Source organism: Amblyomma americanum, chromosome 11 (assembly GCF_052857255.1).
Source record: "Amblyomma americanum isolate KBUSLIRL-KWMA chromosome 11, ASM5285725v1, whole genome shotgun sequence".
Lineage (NCBI taxonomy): Eukaryota > Metazoa > Arthropoda > Arachnida > Ixodida > Ixodidae > Amblyomma > Amblyomma americanum.
In genome coordinates this window covers 85,482,824-85,504,125 of record NC_135507.1, presented here as the reverse complement: position 1 = coordinate 85,504,125, position 21,302 = coordinate 85,482,824, and the positions used below count along the sequence as shown (strand labels likewise).

Here is a 21,302-nt window from a genome sequence, read left to right as displayed (position 1 = left end):
TCTTTTAGACATATCAAGATGAAAAAGGAAACGTTGCTGATCTCTGTGTTGAAACCCACAAGATTCATGGCGATATATTTTCTGCAGGACTACAAACCTTACGTGAGCAACTGCTGTTGTGTTAATAATAAAACCTGCCACGGTGGATTAGTAGCTTTGGCGTTCAGCTGCTGATCCCAAGTTCGCAGGTTCAATCCTGGCCACGATGGCTGCATTTCTATGGAGGCGAAATAAAAAAGCGCTTATGTGCTGTGTGATACCAATGCACATTAAAGAAACGCGAATGATTAAAATTAATCCGGAGCTCTCCACTGCGGCGTCCTGCAGAGTGAGTCGCTTCGGGACGTTGATACCCGGTAATCTACAATCCTTGTCCTATTAATAACATGTAATCCAACCAAAATAAAAAAATAATCTTGCTACAAGGTTGCATTCACATAATAGTCTAATTGGTGGCTACTTAGCCTAGTCATGGACAACATTAGTTTCCACTTACAAACAACGAGCTGAATAGTGAAACTCCTTACATTTTTCAATAGTGTATCAAACATGTTCACCATGGCTACTAAACTTCTTCATCTGTCTTGAGCAGAACCTTAATTTACATCTGCTGCAGTTCCTATGGTATTTGGATGCTTTGCACTAGTACGTGCGTTGGTTCAGTCCTGGCCACGGCAGCTTCTTTTGATGGAAACAAAGTATAGAAATGCCCGCATACTGAAATTTCAGTACATGTTAATGATCCCCAGGTGGTCTAAATTAATCTGGAACCTCCATTATGGCAGGAGTTCTCAGTGTTTTTGGCCTCAGAAGAAACCCACCAGATTTCAAAAGGTGCTAAGAACCCTGCATGTATTGGCATCTGCCCGCTCCTACCTAACATGCACGCAGACGCATCACTTCTCAAAGAATGCCCAAAATGGCTGTATGGTGAAGCAGTTTACTATAACCTATTACGCTATGATTAGTTGTAAAATATAGTATTGAAGGAAAGGTGAAGATAGAGGTGTGAAATGGATTAGATGCTCAGGGAACCAAAAAAGTACTCAAAGGAACCCAAAGGCTTTAAGGCGCTCAGTTTAAGAACCTCTACTCTATGGTACGTCTCATAAATTACTGTGTTGATTTTACATTTAGAAACCAATCACCACAAATTGAGTGTGGGCGTTTGTCGATTACCTCAATTGCTGAAACTTTCATTTGTTGAAGGCTGGCTGCTGCCACTTCGCATAGTATTGATCAGTTGCATCTCTCTGTGTATGAAAACTGGCCTCAAAGAAGAACAAACATCCTTAAGACAAAGTATATAGTGCTGTGTCAAAGAAGTCTTGTGTACTCCTGTAAATTGAGGTTTTCTAGATTTTGAAGCTAATTCGATAAACGCTATGCTGTGTTGAAAATAGGTAGGGTCACATTAATAGTTGAATGTATGTTTGGAGCCTCACAAGTGGCACAAATTGATATATTACGACAGACATTAAAAGAAAAGGCCCTTATGGTATCACTTTTATTATCCACAGTTTCTGAAAAGTTTGTCTCGATTTGAATGCAGCCGAAGGTAGCACTAGCTGCTGTTTCATAAATAGTACCTCCTAATAATCCTTTGAGATTTGTGCGAGTGGTTTAGAAGTTATGAGAAACCTTTGCTATCTGTGTAAATGCGGAGGCTATTAAACCAATAGACAGCACATGTTATCTTTCTTGCAAAAATAGCCTGCATTGAGCAATGCTGGCCAACCTGGTTGGACTTTCATCTGCAGTATTGAATAAATAAATAAAAAAAATCAAAGGAAAGGTGGCTGAAAAAGCAAGCTGCTTACGAATTCCCTCCTAACTGCAGTGTCCAGAAGGCCAGAATTGGATTGATATTCCTTGTCGAAGTTTCAAAGCCTGGGTACCTGCAGAACAATCACAGATTCTTTCTTGATTGCTACATTATGGGTCAATTATATGAGGCTTGATCATTAGGTATGCTTATGGAAACTACTCTGCCATTTTAATGGCTTTGCCACTCCGCTTTTGATTGCGGCATCTAAAACGCTGCTGGCCAAAATGAGTACGCTAATAGTGGTGGCGTTGTCATATTGCACCATTATCATGCATGTGCATCCTTCCCGGCCACAGCTTCCTCATCCAGTATGACCTGGAGGACCACAGCTGGTGTGATGGCCGGCGAACGGTTGCTGCCCACAAGGCCCGCCTGAAGTACATCGGCACGGTGAGAGATTGCTTGCCATCACATGGCATCAGAGGTGTTAGGTCAATGACAACTTTGAAATGGGTGCACTTTAGTTGATTTTAAAATACAGACAAACTTTGTATGCATATCTCTTATGTCCAATGTAGTTCCAGATTTTACACAATACGAAATAACATTGTTCTGATACCACTATGGAAGCAACATCCCAAACACAAGTCGAAGGTGTCTGCTTTCCACAAATTTATTAAGAGTACTTGTTCAGCCAGGGGGAAGCGGAGCTGGCGGCAAGCCGGGAAGGTGCACTGCCGACATTCGATCACGTAACCGCCGAATTCTGATTTGCGCGCCAACCGAGCGTGCTGGGGCATGGGATCTTCTTCGTGAGCCAGGCTGCTGTAGCACACTATGCCACTATGGAGCACCTTAGAGAAAAAAAGGCTGATAGGAAAGTGGGTAACTAGATTGAAAAGTATGAAAAAAAGAATGAATTAGAATAGCAACCCAATATATATAGAAATGGGACACAGATTTCGGAAAGAGCAGCAGTTAATGCAATGACATTGTACTAATTTATTAGTTATTAGGGTAGTGGGATCATAAACATTTGCTGCCGCAAAAGCTATGCATCATCTTTTTGGGCATTCAATGATGGCCCTCACCATCTATAAGTAACGGGAAACAGCTGAAAGTTATATTACATTTTGGGTATGAGGAAATCCAGTTCAAGCCAACCAGAGTGGCCAGACTTATTAAAACTGTCATAATCACTATCAGCAGCGTAGCTATGTCCACTTCTGGATGAGGGCTGCTCCCATACTTCATTTAACGCTCTCCAGTGTCAGCTTCTGCAACCTTATCCCTGCAAACTTCTTGATCTCATCTGCCCACTCGACTTTCTGCTGCCCCCAACTACGTTTACCTTCTCCGGCAGTCCACTTCATTAGCTGAAAAGACTGTCGGCGGTCTGTTCACTTTGCAGGAAAGGTTAATTCATGTATGCCTAGCATCCTACATATAGGGCACCACTTATTTTTAAATTCTGGTTTACAGTGCATATGCAAACCAAGGAGGAGCAAGCCAAAGGCATTGCAGAATACCTTACTAAGGCCTTCCTGCATATGCAAAAACAACAACAAATTCAAAGCATTTGATAGCTGCTGATTGATAACAGAAATGAAAGATAGAATGACAATACCATTTACAAAATGTTCAACAGTCAAAAATAATGTTTTATTATGTATCGCAGTACAGTGCAACAACAAAGCCATACAGTTAGGATGGCTTGTTACGAACGTAGCATATCATTGGACAACTCTTCTATAGCTCTGGTCACTTCGGCTTTCCACTGCCATAGAAGTAGCTGCGGGTAAGCATTGAGAGCTTACGACATCTCAAACATCAACTTCTAATTAAGTACGGGACTTTGAAACATGGAAACTAACTGTTTGAAAGGCGTAAACACTAAAGGTGCGGAGATATGCGTTTTCAAATATTTGTTTTGTGATCTCTGTTTGATTCCTTATGTATATAGCCAGCTTTTTTATAGCCGTAACTCTAAAAGTTTATTGTGTAAAAGCTTGCACTCGCTAGCGTATGTTCAAGAGGCTCTAAACTTTTCCTGCGCAAGAGCTGTGTTGTGTGCATTCACAAAGAGCCGCAAATTTTTTTCTGGGAGCGGGGAATAGATTCAGCTGTGTTGACCATATTGTGATTCAGCGAGAAAAAAGTCATTTTTGCGCATTGTCATAAGAAAACCACAGCAGGGGATGGGAACTGTGATTTTAAACTGAAGAACTGCAGATTGGGAGAGTTGGTAACAATTCATGATGATTTTAAAGTTGATGGCTAATGTTTGAAGCTTTACCATGCATAGCAGCTAGAATCCTACATTGTACGACGGCTGAAAAGCAACAGTTGGTGTTGTGAAAAATATTTCCACCAATAAAAGGATGATTCTGAATTGTGAAGTGAAATGAACATTTTATAAAAAATATTTCTGTCAAATTCCTGAAGTTTCGAAAGGAAAGCTTGAAACGCGCAATAAAAGTAAATTCCAATGCATGCATGCATTATGAAGTACCTCATTTTCACCGTTTTTTTTTCTTGGCACAAACACTTTCTTTCTTTTTTTTTTTCCTTGTGTATCTAGTGGGACCATGCAGTTGATAAACCGTTGCAAATGTCGTATTTGTCTCTCATATCTGCTGTTAAGAATGGGCTTCTTTTGCGTATTTGTTTCTGCTTTATCGTTATTTGAGTATCACATCCCTTCTGATTTGCAGAAAAAGCCAATCCGGACGCTGAAGGCAATGTCAGCACTGGAGAGGCTGCTCTGCCTGAGTGACGGCAATTTCATGTGCCTTAACATGGTCGACCTCGATGTGAGTCCTTTCTGCATGACTGTGTCATGTTACTTGCAGAGTTTTCATTGGTGCTACAGACTGTTACCTTGCTTATCTTCTTATATATGAATACGACGGTAGTAGCATGTTGCGTCACTGTAGCCTAGCGCCATTTACACTTCTCCAACCATGGCAGTCACATTTCAGTGACATCAGAGTGTCCTTGTGCTGAAATTCTGCAAACATACCCAAGGGGATGGGAGTGAACACCTGGGCTTTTCCCGTCAAGCTTGGTTCATGATTTAGATGTAGCTTCCCCCCTCTTCTTGGAATATTTGTGCTCCCTGGACGCTTCCTGACGTTTCTCTATCGCGTTCTTGAGCTCCTCATCCCACCAACTCTTGGGTTTGTGGCTTTTCTCTTTTGGCTTGACTCGTACCTTAGGCAGCTCTAGCTCAAGTAATCGAGTTAATTTGGCATAAGCTCATTCTGTGTCATTATTTAATACGTAAATATGCTGTTATGATGGGATGTTATTAGTATTACTTAATTTCATGTAACATTGCCTTTCTAGCATTTTAGCACATTGCTTTCGCTTCATTTATGTGTTCTTTGAACTGTTTATTATTGTTTTTTCTTATTTTTTAATACCACTGCTGTGTATATTCCTCGATATTTTCACTTTAAACCTGTGTTTTTGCATCTTGATTTGTTGTCTCGTTTGTTAATTGTATTTTTGCTTTGTGTATGAATTTACCTTTTTTACTTGTAGGTCATTTTTTGTCTTCATTCCTTTGTGGATGTTCTTTGTGAGATATTTACCTATAAATCAGGATTTTTAGGCCTTTCATTCTGTACAAAATGCCGTTCTTATCGACGTCCTCTGTTGACGGTATTTCGTTCCTCTATTGTTTGCTGTCTCTCTATACAACGTATGTGTGCGTATTTTTTTGTATTTGCGCCGCAGAGCCAAGATCGTTCCTGTGTACGTTTAATAAAGATTGATTTATTAATTATTTAGTTAATATAATGCATTATAGTTGCATTCAAATAAGCATTGCTCTCACAGAGATTTTGCATGCTCCCATCATTTCACAGTGTGCCATGCCACTGGTACAGTTCACTGTGCCTTCATTGTTGTGACGCACACTACAGCAACAGGGGATAAAATTTCTGTCTTGGCCAGCTGTAAAGTCATGTTTGATAGGCCAGTGCAATGGTACCATTATCAGCAGCAGTGCTATGCTGTGATGTGTGTTGTTTTTGTGATCCTAGTTTCATATCACCAGATGTGAGATCTCTTCATGTCTCTATCATTTTTTCTTTTTTTAAAATTGTGGCATTAAAAAAGAACTGAGAAAACTGGTTTAGAAAAATAGACAAGGAAAAAAAGTAGTTCCGCTTTAAACATCTCTTCGGACACTGGCTGAAAGCAGACTTAGAAACGGGAAGTAGAACAGAAACTTGAGCTAGTTGGCATGACATTCTAAAAGGAGCAGTGCATAATTAAAGGGGAAACATGGTGCAGGAGGAGGTCTAGTTTCTTTCCTGTTTTTGCCCGGAAACAGCTAAAGGGTAACTTGTAGCATGCCTAGTAGAGATGTGTACTTCATTCCTCTTAGCAGTAACTGAGCTAAAAAGGTGCACCTTGCGATATCAGTACATGCATACCTTGACAGTTGCAAGCATCTATTGTAGATACTGCATCCAAGCATTGCTATGATGTTAGCATTGAGGTCATTATTAGAGAATGCACCTAATTAAGGATGAAATTTCACATGCATTTGTTATAGCAATTTAATTTATCTCAGTTTCATCCCACCATCCATACATGCTACCAGAGAAAAGCAGCTAAAATGCACGCATTTTTGTTTTGTAAATTTTGAAATTTGCTTTCTTGTTTGTCCACCTAATAAACCAAACCAGGACAAGGGAGCAGTGCAGTGCCATAAAGTTACAGTGCCATTCAGTGTCTGCATGAGTGCGTTTTTGTCTTTTTATTATTCATGCACTACTGCAGGCGTTAACCTCTCTGTCCATGATAGGGGCAAGAACAAACAAAGCATTCAGCTGAAGCATAATCTAAATTGATTATTTACAGAATCAGTTTCACATAATGAGGGCAATTTCTTGCATACACGGTTACCAGTTTGCACAAAAGGATAGAAGGCCGTGCCTGTCGTTTATCTGAATCCAACAGCAGACTGGACGACCAGAAATCGTTCTAAAGAATTGTTACTTGCAATGCATTCCTATGCACTGTATTGTTGTTCATAGAGCAGTATTGCATATCATTTAATGATGGACGTGCAACATGAGATTGATTTGTGGGGAGAAAAGTGACTAATTTTCATTAGTGGTGAACTTTTGCATGTTTTAGTTGTGGCGTTGAGCACAGTAATTTTACAAGGTTTAATAGTATTAATTATTTCGTTACAGTGTAACCGTTCAGTGATGTTGAGCTGTGTGCTCATAAATGTATTTCATAAACATATGTAGCATATCTGTCACTAATGCACTTGCTCGTACTGCCATCTCGCAGATCCTTGCTCCGCTGTCCAAGTTGAAAGGCATCTCTGCATTTTGTGTCAACGAAAACCCCACCCGTCACGACCCTTTCTGCGTTCAGGTGTGCAATTTTCACTGGGGAGAAGTCCAGTGGCGTCTTTTTCCGTTAAAACTTGCGTAGTTGTCTGAAATAGGCTTTACCGTGGCGTGCCTGCCTTTAGCTGTATGGAAAGTTTAGTGTCTCAGTTCTGAAGAGAGCATTTGCTTCCTTTTGATATTTTACCTCTTGCACCTCGGAGCTACCAAAGGGTGGGAGGGCGAGGAGTGATGACAGGTTTTCACACCCTTCAATTTAATTCAAGACATGGCAAACTGGGTTGTCATTAATAAAAAAAAGGTCCTCATAAACAACTTCTTGCACCTGCCTCCATCACTTGCAAGTATGCCCACTCCACACAAATGGAGGTTTTGTATCCAGCTGTCTCTGTAAAATTAAATTAAAAGAAAGATAAGCAGGAATTTTGAATTCACTTATTACGCACAGCTTCTGTGATGGGACCAGGTTCTGACTATAGGTGAGAAGCAGAGGTGCAAATATTGCCAAATTACGTAACAACACTGTCCATAAATTAAGCAGGAAAGGCACTTGAGAGCAGTTAGCATTGTACATTTCTCGTTGTTCTGTGCACTTGGCATGCTCTGGTCTGCATTGGGGCACTTCTCTGGTACAGGTGTGTGCTGCCAAGCGGAAGCAGCTGCAGCTCTATGCTGTCACGGACAGCAAGGTGACTCACCAGAGCGACATCTCCTTAGCCGAGCACCCCCTGGCCTTGGTGAGAGCACTCTGCATTTCGCCTGCAGAGAACGTCATAAAATTTTTAGTTTTTTTCTGCTGTGATTGAAATTTGCCCTGTGTGCCAAAACTCAGCAGTGGCAATTTTATGTTGATGAGCTTGCAACATGGATGAGCACTCAGCTTTTCTCAGCATGTTTGCTACAGAAATGACCTTGGAGCACAACTGCCTGGTTTCCAAAAAATTTAATGCCTTTTCATTGGAGATATTCATTGAGCGGTAGTGTCAAGTTGAACCTTGTTGCAGTACAGCTAAGCGGGTGCTGAAGTTTCTTCAGTACAGCCATTGTTTCGTCTTAGTGACATATTTCCATGTAGAGGCCTAGCATGCGTGAAATTTGTGGCTGCCTTGTTGGCTCAGTGCTTGCATTTTATGCTTATCATTGGGAACAAAGTGTAATGTTTAACTGTTGAAGTCTGGCGGTTTGGATAACAGTGCTAGATGAAAAGTGCTGCCTTTTACATTGAAAACCTTTCCTATGTTCTTCATCCTATCAGCATCAAATTCTGTATAAGAAAAAACAAAAAAGGTCGGTGAGAGGAGAGGAACTGTTCAGCTGGGTGCAGACTGCAATACGACAGGCAGCCCTCTCAGTAAAATCTTTTTTTTTTTTTTCCCAGGCCATGGACGGAGACTACATTTGTGTTGCCACCGCGACACAGTACCTGGTCGCCTGCTGCAGCACGGGCCACATTCAGAACCTGGTGCCATACGAGAGCGAGCTGACGGTGCCGTTTATCAAGCGAATTGCTAAGGTGAGGTTGGCTGCACAGTCCGTGCTGGTTGGCAAGGAATTTCAAAAGTCAACAAGAAGCAGAGGACATTTGGCCTTTGTTTTTTTTTATTTATTGCACTATTGAGCTCTTCATTGCTCTTGAGAAAGCATGCAAGGAAACACACATATTTAACCCTTTGTAGGACAGTGGGACTCATGTTGTCCTTGATTCACTTGATAGCGCTTGATTCAAGTGCCAGCAAATGGGCAGCGGTGCACTCACGTACCAGATTTTTGCGTGCTGAATACTACAGAACCATCAGACAAAGCAGTCAATGTGTTTTAGCCTTTTGCTCAATAGGCGTCATTGGTGTTCTGTGTGTTTTTACAAGTGCGGGTGTACAGTTGGCGTGACCCACATTGGCGGGGAAAATAAAAGTTGAGATCGTTGAGGTTTTAAGCCTTTTTTTCATGAATTAACTGCCTCATATAATACTTCTTGAAAATTTTCATTTCTGTTGCAAGTTTTCTTTTGCCTACAACCCGTTAGGCGGGTGGGCTGCCTGGCACAAAGCAGGCTTCAGGGACATACATACGTCCCTGCATATGTTTCTGAACTCCGTCTGTCCGTCTGTCCCTGCACGTAGGTACGTGCGTACATATGCCCGAAATCAGAAAAATGTGTTTAGTAGTGTGACCACACCTAAAGCCGGCAAGATGTAGAAGGAGCGTGGTGCACAAGACGACATGTGTTACGTGCACTTGTATGCGAGGTGTCTGAAAGTGTAGGTGGCACTGCTGAGCTAGCCGAGCCCAGACAAGACGCACACGCACACACAAAAAAAAATACATGCGCCTCCCGTTAGATTCTTTTCCCGCTGATTCAATGGCATTGCGGCACTGGAGCGAAGCTTACCTACCAGCAAGCCCATTTGTACCAAAAGCCAGTGTCTGTTGAATTTATAAAAATAAAAGAAAACCCATTATTGCGCTGATTCCGGAATGTGGAGTGGCTGATAGCCACTGAAAGCCAGAAGAGGTTTCACGTGATTCTGTGCATAGCCCAGCCAGTCGCGTGCACAAATGCGGGGGAACATTTGTTATACGGCAGTAGCTTTTTTTTTCTGCGTTCTTGCCCTGGGGTTAAGAGGTCTGAGCATGTGTGACAGATGAGCACTGAATAAAAAACCAATGGCTGAAAGCAAGGAAACGAACAAATACATGCAAAAGTGAATGAAACAGTAAAGAAAAAGCACAAAGAGAACATTCACAAACAATGCCAACCGACTGTAGCGCTTGTGACGACACGATTGTAATGGGGAGGGGGTTTCTTGAGGCAAAAATATTTGACAACCCCTGCTCTGGAGAGGTGCAGCTAGCTTTTGAAAGAGCCTGTGATTCTTAGCAGTACACATGACTGCTTTAAAAAAAACCTAATGAGATCTTGCTGCACCTGTGAGACCTCATTGTCGGCAGTTGGCGAATGTTTGGACAGTGCATGACAGGTGTAAGTATTACTGTGTGATAGTGCAGAAACATTAGGCTACTGGCACAGCACTTGGTACGGATACCAAGGTTTTAGAAAATGCCTATAAACTTGACTGCTAGGCAGTACAGCAAGGAATCTAGGCAGTGAGCCTGTGTTAAAAAGAACTGGAACGGTTACATCCCTAACCCTTTGAGGGTCGAATTTTTTTTGTAAGAAACTTTCCCATATGGTCACATTACTTTATTACAGATTTTGAATGTACAAAGTTTGTTAAGTCAGGAAGAAATTGTAAAAAAAGAAATCAGAAACAGCATTTTGGCATCACTCAGAACTGTAAAATGTTCAATAGTATTTCAGAGTGTAGTATTCCTTGAAACACCAGTCTATGCACAGCGCCTTATTGCAGTCTGCACAAATAAAATACGGAAGAAACATTGCTGTGAGTGTCAACAGAACAAACAGTGCGTTGTGCCATATCGCTGCTTTGCTGTGCATCTGAAGAAACTCGAAGGGAACTCAGTAAACAAGGAAAGCCAGAATAGCCTTCAGTGATAAACAACCCAAGAGCAGCTGCAATAAAGATGGATATCAACTTTTGGGCCCCTGCAAAGGAGCACCGGTAAAGATAAAAATCAAGTTTCACCCACCGCCCTTGCAATCAGGCATTGAAACCACTGAAACCACGAAAGGGCGTTGCCACAGAGCACGCGACACGACACAACAGGACAGGACACGACACACACGACACAACAGGACAGGACACGACACGCTGAAGCTAGAGATCAGTCCTTCTTGTATGTCCTGGGATTTGGCAGCACCTTCCAGTGAGCATGCGTTGTCATTATGGCGCGAAATCTCAAATGGATTGTTGAAACCGTTCCCGTAGGGCAAAGACCTTGCGGGACGGAAAACCACCACCGTACATATACGGCAAAAACCGTCAAAGGGTTAAAACCTTTATGGCGATCCTTTCATTCCTGATGCTCTGATTCTCATTTACTCATTTTGGGCAACCAATACTGTGGTTCCCACCCTTGAATGTTGTTATTTTTTTTTAAATGTGTCAGTGAAGGCTTGTGGGGTGCCTGAATAGTGAGTGCAGGTGAGTATATTATGGTCACAGAGAATAAGGTGCGTGACCAAAGGAGGCCATGAGTGGACTTGTGAGAAATTCTCTGGAAGTAGGCTTTGACGCAGATCCCAGTTTACCCCGACACGATGGCCAACCACCAGGTTTAAGCAACAGTGCTAAAGTGTGTGGCTTTCGCCCTGAGCCAGACAATGTGTTTCGTGCTACCCATCCACACAACCTGCACTCAGTCTGTAGCTGCCACAACAGCTCTAGTAAGAGCTGTGTCATTTTGGTTTAGTCAGCTGGGATATGTGTGAATGTCTACTTGCGGAATTTTGCATGTCTAGTCTGCTTAAGGTCCTGTTTACATTAGGTCATGCAAGGGCTTGTTTTGTTGATTTGTGCACATTGGGAATACAAAATGATTTGTGCACATTGGGAATACAAAAGGCATTCAACCTGTTTTTTTTTTTACTTGTTGGACATGAAAAAATTGGCTTATAGCTGCTTTAGGCCCTGGATTCTAGCCAGAGAGGGTGGTGGTGGGGGGGGGGGTCACGAGTGGAGCTTAGATATGTTGTCGAAGACCACAAAGGCACTCCAGATGGTCGCTTAAGAACTTAGCTTCTGTCTTGTTGTTTCCTGGCTTTTCTGATTGTTTCAGTACTGCATGTCCTCGTTATCACAACAGCAAAAGCTCAGTATGGACAACCATGAGATGTTTTATAATCAGTAGGCCAGCCTCGTTGCGAGAAATATTTCTTCCGTAGTGTGTGGGTGGAAATGATGGCAAGACAGCCGCTGACAAGCACATCAGTGGAGCTCTTCAGAATACTTGTCCCTTTTATTGGCATTTCATTGACATTTATAGTTCTTTTTTCACATTTTTTGATAATCTCATAAATGAGCCACGTGAAGGGTGTTTAAAATATGTGACTGTTAAGTGTCATTGTTGTGCTAGAGTTCTTGTAAAGTATGCCAGGGTACAGCTTTATAATGACTGCTGTGTGATGCACCGGATGTGCAGAAATATTGTCACAGAAGGATCTCAGAGTAGCATTACTTGGCAATCTGTGGACAAAATTGCAAACTTAGGTGAGACTGAATATGTTGAATTTGATCCAACTTTCAATTCACTCAGCTGTTAGCATTAAAGCTGCTTATGCTGTATGTGCATTTATCCAAATTCATTGATGGTTAAATTATATTTTGAATGCTCATACTGTCTTGGTGCAACCTTTTCCAACCTATATAGCCAGTTTCTGCACAATGCGCTGTTCTGTTATGTGACAGACTGACTGTAACGTTGCATGAATGTAAATAAGGTAGCAAACAAAATTTTTAGGACTTTAGAAAGTCCCCTCAGTGGATGATTATGGCTCAAGCTGTCGGAAGTGGGATAAGAGTCTTAACTCCTCCTCCCTCTTTTCTCCAAACAGGACAAGTCCATCTTTTTCTTGAGTAATTTTTTCGTCCGTTTATTCTTACGATGCATTGCCATGTTCTGATTTGTGCAGCAGTGCCCTCTTGAAGGTCCATCATTAAATGTCAAAGGGACACCAAAGTCGAATTGAAGTTGTCCTGTATCGATAGATTATACGACATTTTAATGACAAAGGCTCTACTTTCACTGAAAACAAAGCTTTTATACGATAGAAAAGGCGACAAAATCAAGCACAGGTATTGTCACCTCTAGACATAATATCACAGGCGGACCGTGGTGACTTAAAACGCAATTTTTTGTACACTGATTTTTGAGCCTAGGCTACTTAGATATTCACTTGTAAATGGTGTTCACAGTGCTTTTCAGAAAAGTCCTCACTTCATAAGTTTGAATTGAGTGGCGAGGGAAAAAAATGTGCAGTGTTCAAATCCAATTTTTACAGTGCAGCGGAATGGAGCTGTCCGCAGTGTCCTTATAAATCACACCTAATTCTAGTTTCTGCATTGTTACTTGACATCAAGCAGCTTCACCATTGTTATTGGCTTTCACGGACAATGTGTGAGAGACACCTGTGGTCTGCACTGCATGCAATCCCAGGACGAGTTTCTCCTCAATGGACCCAGTGACTTGGGCATCTTTGCTACGAGCTCAGGAGTGTCTCAGCGCCCACCACTGCCGTGGGGAGCAAATGTCTCTGCTGTCGCCTACGGTCATCCATACGTGGTCTGCCTCTCGGAGGACTACGTCACAGTTTACAGGTGGGTCTCACCGAGATTGCTGTGGACCTACAGTTTTTAGGAATTTGAGAACATGTTTTCCGCACACCTATGCCTTCTGAAATGAGTGCAAGAAAGAAAGAAAAAGCACTGTGGTGCACTTGCTGAGCCACCTGAATATTTTTCACAAATCACGAGGCTGTTATGTAACTACCATAAAATACCGAGCTAGCACCTACCTGCAATTTGAAAATAATAACAAAATATTGGGGATGGGTATTTGAAAAATCCAAAATGGGCACATGTTGGAGTGGGCCCTTGCTTGGGCCGACAACCGGTCATTAAATTCAAGATCTTTAGAAACACATGAACGAACAAAAACGAATGCATGTGGGGAGAAAGTAAACAGACAGATAGTGCGACCACGTGATTGGAGACCCTCCATCAGCACAGCACCTCTGCATGCGGCTTGCAATTTATTGGCTGTGCCTTTCCTAAGCTCCTTTAATCACGTTCACTGAGTTCCTGATCTTCTTACTGGTACCTTCTTTTGACCCTCCAAAGCTTTTCTTTGGAAACTGCTTGACCTTGAGCTTCGGCATATCATCTGAATGACCTCATTGTCACATTCACCCCTACCCCCCCCCCCCCCCCCCCCCCACTTTTCTTTTCCTCTGCAATAAGTGTTAGGGGGGTACCGAACAATAGAGTTTGATGTGCCATTTCTGTGTTTTTAACTTCTCCTGGACACGGGACTAATCACATGAGTACTTGCACGGTTTTTGGAAAAATAAGAAATCTCAACAAAAATGGCGGTGAGCGTTTATTCCAGCATGGATACTCAGTAGATTACGGCAGTGCCTGCGAGCAGTCTTCTATTCCAGTCATTCACACATGTACTGCACATTCCATGCATTCCAAGCCAGCACGGGTGCACTGTGGTTCTAAATTTGTTGGTTCACCTGTTGTGGTGCAGTGTTTCTGCAGCTGCATCTTTGCTTCAGTAGCAGCTAAATGGTCCACAGTGTGCAGATAAGGAGTAACTCTTCCTCACATTTCATCTATACTGTCAGCTAGCTGCTTGCTTGCTGTGACCTCATCTCTGAGGACTGCACGGTTTGTTTGAAGTGCAGATGGCAAATAAGGTTAGAGTGGACAGTTTCAGTGAGGATCACATAAGTTAGTATCCTCATTTCTGTTGAAGACTTCTTTGGCAAAGTTGAGTGTTGTGCTGATATCTCGAGGAGCGAGCGAGCGACTGAACATACCATTAGAGCAGACATCTTTGGTCTTGGTTAGCACTTTGAGCAATCACCCGTTTCTCACCAGCGATCTATGGCTATCTGGCATGTACTTGACTCATGCTGATAGTTTGTTTTTGGACCATCACTGCAGCATCTTTGACCAGCAGCCAAAGCAGCGGGTGCCCTTTGTCAACGGCACCTTCCTGGACAACTTTGAGGGCAAGCTGCTCCTGGCTGGCCGGGACACCTTGTTCATGCTGCAGCCCGTGCCGTGGGAGGCACAGGTGATTTTTTCCCTTTGCCCCCTATGTAATAGTCATTCAATACTGTACAGTCTAGCAAGGCCTCAGTAAATGTGGTCCAGGTGTCTGCTATTGTTACTATCTCAGATGAGACAAATAAAATGTTTTAAACTTTGCATCGTGCAAGATGCCATACCTGGATGCGTACAGAGTGTGCTCTTGCATGATGGGTTTGCACATCACAGCCTTTCCCAGAGTTTGTTTGGTTTGTGTGCTTTAGTTATGTGGCTACTTAATTAGTATTGTATTTACATGAATATAACGTGAGCTTTTTCTCTGATTTCATCGGTTTCAGAAAGAATCTTGTGTTATGTATAGAACTAAGGTATGAATATAATGCGATTTTTTTTCTCGCTGCTCAAGATAGCTTCGACCTTCACCACACGACTCACAAGCTGCTAGGAGAAGCCAACTTTTTGACAGCCTTGGGGCCGTGTGGCGTGTATGGGCAAGGCAGAGGGTGGCTATGAACATGGGGAGAAGGCAGCACAGTCCATTGAAAAAGAGAAAGCACTGAAAGAGTTGAGTGGTGTAGAGAAAAAAGGTCGAAGGGGCACAGGACTGGGCTGCACTAAACACACAGCAGCGCTGGCATGGCAGTGACGGCGGCTATTGCTGCGTGGCAGACTCTGTGCATACATGCATTGGAAGCTTTGCTGCGCTTAATGATGTCACATGCATTTCTGAAGCATCTCCCCTCAGATAATGTCAATGTATTTGTTGTGTCCGTATTTTTATATGTTGTCTCCATTCTTTCCTAGTCGGCTTGAATAAGCTGAAGTCACATTATAATTTTTTTTTTTTCATTTTCTTGAGATCTTAAAATGCCCCTTCATGGTACGTTCGTGGTCACGTTGTATACATGTAAATATGGTACTTCCAGACATTCACACTGGCATAGATCACAGCATGCTTGTGCTGTTGTAATGCAGTCAGAATGCTATATGTGATGATGCCCTCATACCTTCATCTTTAATTAAGGCTGCGATTTGGGTGAGTTGGTACTGATTCATTGTAAACAGCGCGAGAAGACGGGACACGCTTCCCACACTGTTAAACAAAGAACCTTTGCCCTTAGCCTGGCACAGTGAGGCACAATTTTTAGTAAAGGCTTGTCAGTGGTGGGCAAAGAAATGGATAATGCTCTGCTATGGTAGAGTACTGGGGCACACAACTGACGAGGATGGAAGATTGCGCAAACACAAGTTGAGATAGTTGAATTGCCATCGGCCAGAGCAGGCAGCACAGTAGGTCACTGTGCACTGCTGCCTCAGAATCTTGCCTTCCAATCCCTTTGCGTAGCTGTGGGTTAGCTTACTCCCTTCACTGTGGAGTTTCTGTTTTGAAGCTTGCCACCACTGATTGTAAGCAAATCTCTTGCACCATTGTAAGAAATGCAGCTAGCTAATTAGTTGCTTTTGGTTTAAATTGTAAAACTTTGGCATTGAAACTTTGGACCTGAGAAGAAAGAATAGGACATGAATGCAGGTAATAACGTGTGGCTGTTTTTCCACTTCCTTACTATTTTTTCATTTCCTCTGCAATTTTCTTTTTTTCAAGGTTAAGAAAGAGCAACTGCGCACAAATTATGGTTCATATTAAAGTGACTGATTTCTTTCAGTTATAGCTTTTATGTGACTTCTGCAGATTGAAATGCATGCGCAGGCTTGCTTATTAGTGAAGAGGCCTGGAACTGAGCACTTGTGAATAGGGTTCATTGTGTCTATTCCAGCCATTGTTTCTAAGTTTTTAGAAACAATTAGCATACTTAATTGTGCAAGCACTAGTGATGTGCATACCTGTGATGCGGGACATTTATATCTGGCCATTGTAGTAAATGCAAATTTGTTATGTTGGATGCCATGAAAAAAAAAGAGAAAATATGGAAGGGGTGAAGATCAAATTAGACCAGTGCTGTTGTGAGAAAAGGGAGGCTCACAGAAATTAATTTTTCATACTGTTGAGATGGTGTACAAAGAACAGAAGGGATCTGGGTGCCTGCTGTGTTCAATATGAGGTTGATCAACATGGAAGTTTGGGGTAATTGGTCTTTTGTGATGAAGTCCAAGCTTTGGCACATATACGGGGCCGAGTGTAATTTCAAGGCAGCCACTGTACTTGCAGTTACTAAAAGTTGTTAACCTTGCTGTGATCGCTCTGTGCTTCTGCAGGTGCAGGCACTCCTGGCTGATGAGAAAGTAACGGAGGCACTGGAGCTGGCCAGGCACTCCAACAAGTCGGGCCTTTCACACGAACAAAACAAAGAGGTACACTGGGTGTTCTTTTTTTTCTCTCTCTTCTCTTTTGCCTTGCTGTTCAGAGCACTCCCTCGGGCTGATAGCGTAAAGCTTGAAAAGCACTTGGGTCCCCGGCTCCCCCAGTAATGCTGGCGCTCGTCCGAAACTTCCTTGGACCCCGCAAACAGGTCGGCTCCTCGTATAGGTTGACTCAGAACCACGGCATACAAACAGTGCAGGCCACATCACGCACTTCGACCCGTCGCAGGCACGCAGCAAGAATGGTCACATTGTGAGAACATGCAATGATGCTGTTAAGAGTGGGAGGTGTTTCGACGCCAGCTCCTCCGCTAGATGCTGTCTTGACCACAACCAAGCTGGAGAAGAGCAACGAGCGCGCTCACCACTGCCTGCCTCCAGTCTGGCCGTACCTTGACGAAGTGCTGAGAGTATGTTACTTTGAAACTGGTATCCATGCCTGCGTTGCATTGAAGAATGTCTTCTCTGCAGGTGCATGCTCAGGTGGTCTGCAAGCCTTGCCAATTGCTTTTTGTGGCTTGAATGCAGGGGCTGGGGCGCTTCGCATATCGAGCAAAGGCATTACTAATCGACATTGCTCTGCGGCGCCACCTCACAGCTCCGAGGGGCCGTCACTTCATCGGCTTGCCTGGGCCTGTGGCAACATCAGGATTGAACATCCTCGCATGGCACCTCAGACCTTGGAATTAAGTGGGCTGGTGCACACCGCCTATTCAAATTATCTGGTCAGATTTACATTAGAAATTATGGGACTGCAGAAATTAGAATTACCCAGGATTTCGAATTATCACAGTTCAAATTACTATCGAGGTTTTACTGTATATTATAAACATGCAAACTTGGAGAACCAAAAAAAATAGCCCATCTGGTCTTTAAACAGCAGCCATGCTTTCTGCCACCACATTTCTCTAGCAACAATAGCTACACTGAATATTAACTTACCATCATTGTGTAACCTGTGAAAACGCTGCTTTGCATGGGAGGACTGCTTCTCTGCATTGTAAATGGAGTTCTCCTCTTCATCAGTGTCGGTTGTCACTGCGGCTGTGTGAGAAGCCTGAAGCACATTGCGTGCTCTTAGTTTCAGTTGAGGTAAACACAGACAGTTAAGTGTACAAACGTATCTATAAGACGGAACAGTTGCTTTTAAGTAAGCCGCTTAACGGGAGATGCTGGTCTTGAAATCAACATTTTTGTTAATAAAGATATTGTAATGAAATTAGGTTTATATGTGTGGTTCTTCTTCCTGTTTTCAAATATGTAATTAGTTTCAGTATATCTCAGTTTCGATATTATAGGAAAATAACTTAATTAGTTCAATTATTACGAGTTTTTAGGACACTTTCTTTCTCTATTTTTTGCTTTCAGTTGGAATGGGGCTGTAGCCAAAAGCCTGCCATATGGAGCTGCTCTAATTACCGTATTTACACAGTTGTAAGTCGACCCCCCCCCCCCCCCCCCCCCCCCGCCCCCATATCACATTTCTGAAAAAAAAAAAAAAAAAAACTTGGAAGTCGTTTACACTTGGCCTTAAATAATAGAACGCGATAGCGCTATCCTGCAGCCTCCACTCATCACCAGCCGCAATCGGCTGCTATGCGCGGGTGTGCTCATGGACACATTCCAAAACAAAAATGTATTAGTCACTGGACTACTCGTCCACACTTGCGCCATTTTCCTCACTAGCGCTGCCGTCATGATCGCTGCTGCGGTCCCACAGCTCGTCGTTCTAACATCGTCGTGCAGCGAAATCCAGCAGTTAGCAAACAGCCACATCATGACATCGTTTGGAACAGCTGAAAATTTTGCGTCGCTGCCGCTGCCACACCTGTATCACCCGTTGCAAACGTCGAACTTGCGGCCCGGCGCACAGTTCGTTTCTTCGGTGTTAAAAATGGCAGCCATCTTGAATGTAGCCATGAACGAGCACCGGTCGCTTACCGGACCCGAAGCACAAATGGCGAGTGACGAAGCACTACATTAAAAACTTGTGAAACGCGGCTGGCAGTAGTCGAATGCGTCAGAGCCAAAGAGAAACTACGCATCAACGGCGTCGGCTCTTCCGTTGGCTACCGACACTCCCCGGTGCCGCTGCGGCTCCGAGTCGAGTGCTGCCGCGATTGGAACAGTGGCCCTTCCATCAACTATCGATGCTCCCTTGAGTGCCGAGTGCGCGGTTAAAGTAAACAAAAAAAAACTAGGACGACGCGTATTAAGAGTAGAACCCAAATGCGTTATCGGGCTGCCGCCACTTATCAGCAGACGCAATCTGTGGCCATGTGTGGGGAGTGGGCTGGTGCCGGTTTGCTGCTTATCAACAGCCACCATCGGACTCCTTGCACGGGGTGGGAATGCCGGTTCTGCGCGTTGACATAGCAGCTGCTCAAGCTGGATTTTAAGTTGACCCCCCACTTCGGATTTTCAAATTTTGAAAAATAGGTTGACTTACAATCGTGTAAATACTGTATATGGTTGTTGAAGTACTTCATCATATAAAAATATTAAATTTTTTCCAAGCACCATAACTATGAAGTTAGTTAAATGACATTATGGTTCACAAAATTTGAAATGTTTGACTCAAGCCAACAGAGCTCCACAGTTCAGTTCTTTCTAAATTGAACGGTGTAAGATTAATTGAAAAAAAAAATTGGCTGTGGTTTAGCTCTGGTTAAGCCTGGAGTGACGCGATAGCTACAGCTTGTCGAGTGGAATTCACTGAGTCGAACTGCAAAGTCAGCCTTTCGCTGGTCTGGTTCGCTGGGCGTTCCTTCATCTTCGTCCCTGGACATGGATTCACTCCACCTCTCCACTCCCCCCCACTCGGTTTCGGCGGCGCACCGCGCCACTGGCAGCTGCTCCGCACCACGTGGCCAGCCACGGTGGCCATGGCGCCGCCACAGTGGCCACGGGCCACGGGGTGGCCACGCTGAAGGCTGGAAATGCTAATGTAATGTAGCTATCGCTACAATAGCTCCATAAAAACATAATAAAAACTTCCATGTTGGCATAAAACACGGAGCTGAAAAATCACATTTGAAGTGTGCGGGCTAGCCATTCGGAGGTTGTGGGCCACCGCGGTGGCTAAGTGGTTAAGACGCTCGGCTGCTGGCCCGAACGACGCGAGTTCGATCCCGGCCGCCGCGGTCAAATTTTGATGGAGGCGAAATTCTAGAGGCCCGTGTACTGTGTGATGTCAGTGCACATTAAAGAAAGGTGGTCTGGAGCCCTTCACTACGGCGTCTCTCATAGCCCGAATCGCTTTGGGGCGTTAAACCCCCATGACCCAAACCAACCATTTGGAGGTTGTTGCAGATGCCTCAATCAACAGGGAAATGCGGATGTTCCAAAAATATTTCACAGCAGTGATTAATACCAGGTAGAGGGGAAGGGGCCCAGCTTTCAAACAAAACCAAGATGGCGTCCATCGGGGATGCAGTCGTTGGAAATAACGGGCTCGAAGTCCTGCCGCATTTCGCTCCGAAGTCACCATTTCCGGGTTTCGTAGGCACAAATTATATAGATATTTTAGTATTTGGAGTTCAGATTTTGGCCTTGAAACTTTTTAGGCAGGAACTTTAGAATATGCCATTTTTGCAAAATCAAAGCTTTTTTAATGTTTTGATCGCTTGAAGACCGATGTCTCCCCTTAAGTCACTTTAGAACAGTCGACAAAAAAAGGTGTTGAAAGAATGCATGTCTTTCGTGTGCTTTCAGATGTTGCAGAGGATACAGCTCCAGGCGGGCTTCATCGAATTCTCCAACCTGCAGTTTGCCGAGGCGGAAGAGCTGTTTCAGGAGGGTGGCTTGGATGTCAGAGAGGTGAGTCACTTGCCCATGCTGCAACAGAGATGTGAGGCACTGTTATGGTTGCACGCATTATTATGCTCATGAAACAACAGAACCGTACAACGGGCGGGATTTCTCTTGCCTTGTCGCCGCCGCGGTGGCTGAGTGGTTACGGCGCTCGGCTGCCGGCCCGAAAGACGCGGGTTCGATCCCAGCTGCGGCGGTTGAATTTCGATGTAGGCGGAATTCTAGAGGCCCGTGTGCTGTGCGATGTCATTGCACGTAAAAGAACCCCAGGTGGTCGAAATATCCGGAGCCCTTCACTACGGCGTCCCTCGTAGCCTGAGTCGCTTT

General features: G+C 43.6%; 1 protein-coding gene across 1 annotated transcript in view; it reads left to right on the top strand.

The window, feature by feature from the left end:
- LOC144111491 (transforming growth factor-beta receptor-associated protein 1 homolog) overlaps positions 1-21,302 on the top strand; it is a 54,258-nt gene that overhangs the window by 2,055 nt on the left and 30,901 nt on the right. The window contains exons 3-11 of the mRNA XM_077644804.1: positions 2,125-2,218; positions 4,483-4,581; positions 7,085-7,171; positions 7,782-7,883; positions 8,525-8,659; positions 13,222-13,382; positions 14,736-14,868; positions 17,058-17,153; positions 20,877-20,981. Coding sequence (XP_077500930.1) covers positions 2,125-2,218; positions 4,483-4,581; positions 7,085-7,171; positions 7,782-7,883; positions 8,525-8,659; positions 13,222-13,382; positions 14,736-14,868; positions 17,058-17,153; positions 20,877-20,981 — 1,012 coding nt within the window. The remainder of the gene's footprint in view (positions 1-2,124; positions 2,219-4,482; positions 4,582-7,084; positions 7,172-7,781; positions 7,884-8,524; positions 8,660-13,221; positions 13,383-14,735; positions 14,869-17,057; positions 17,154-20,876; positions 20,982-21,302) is intronic.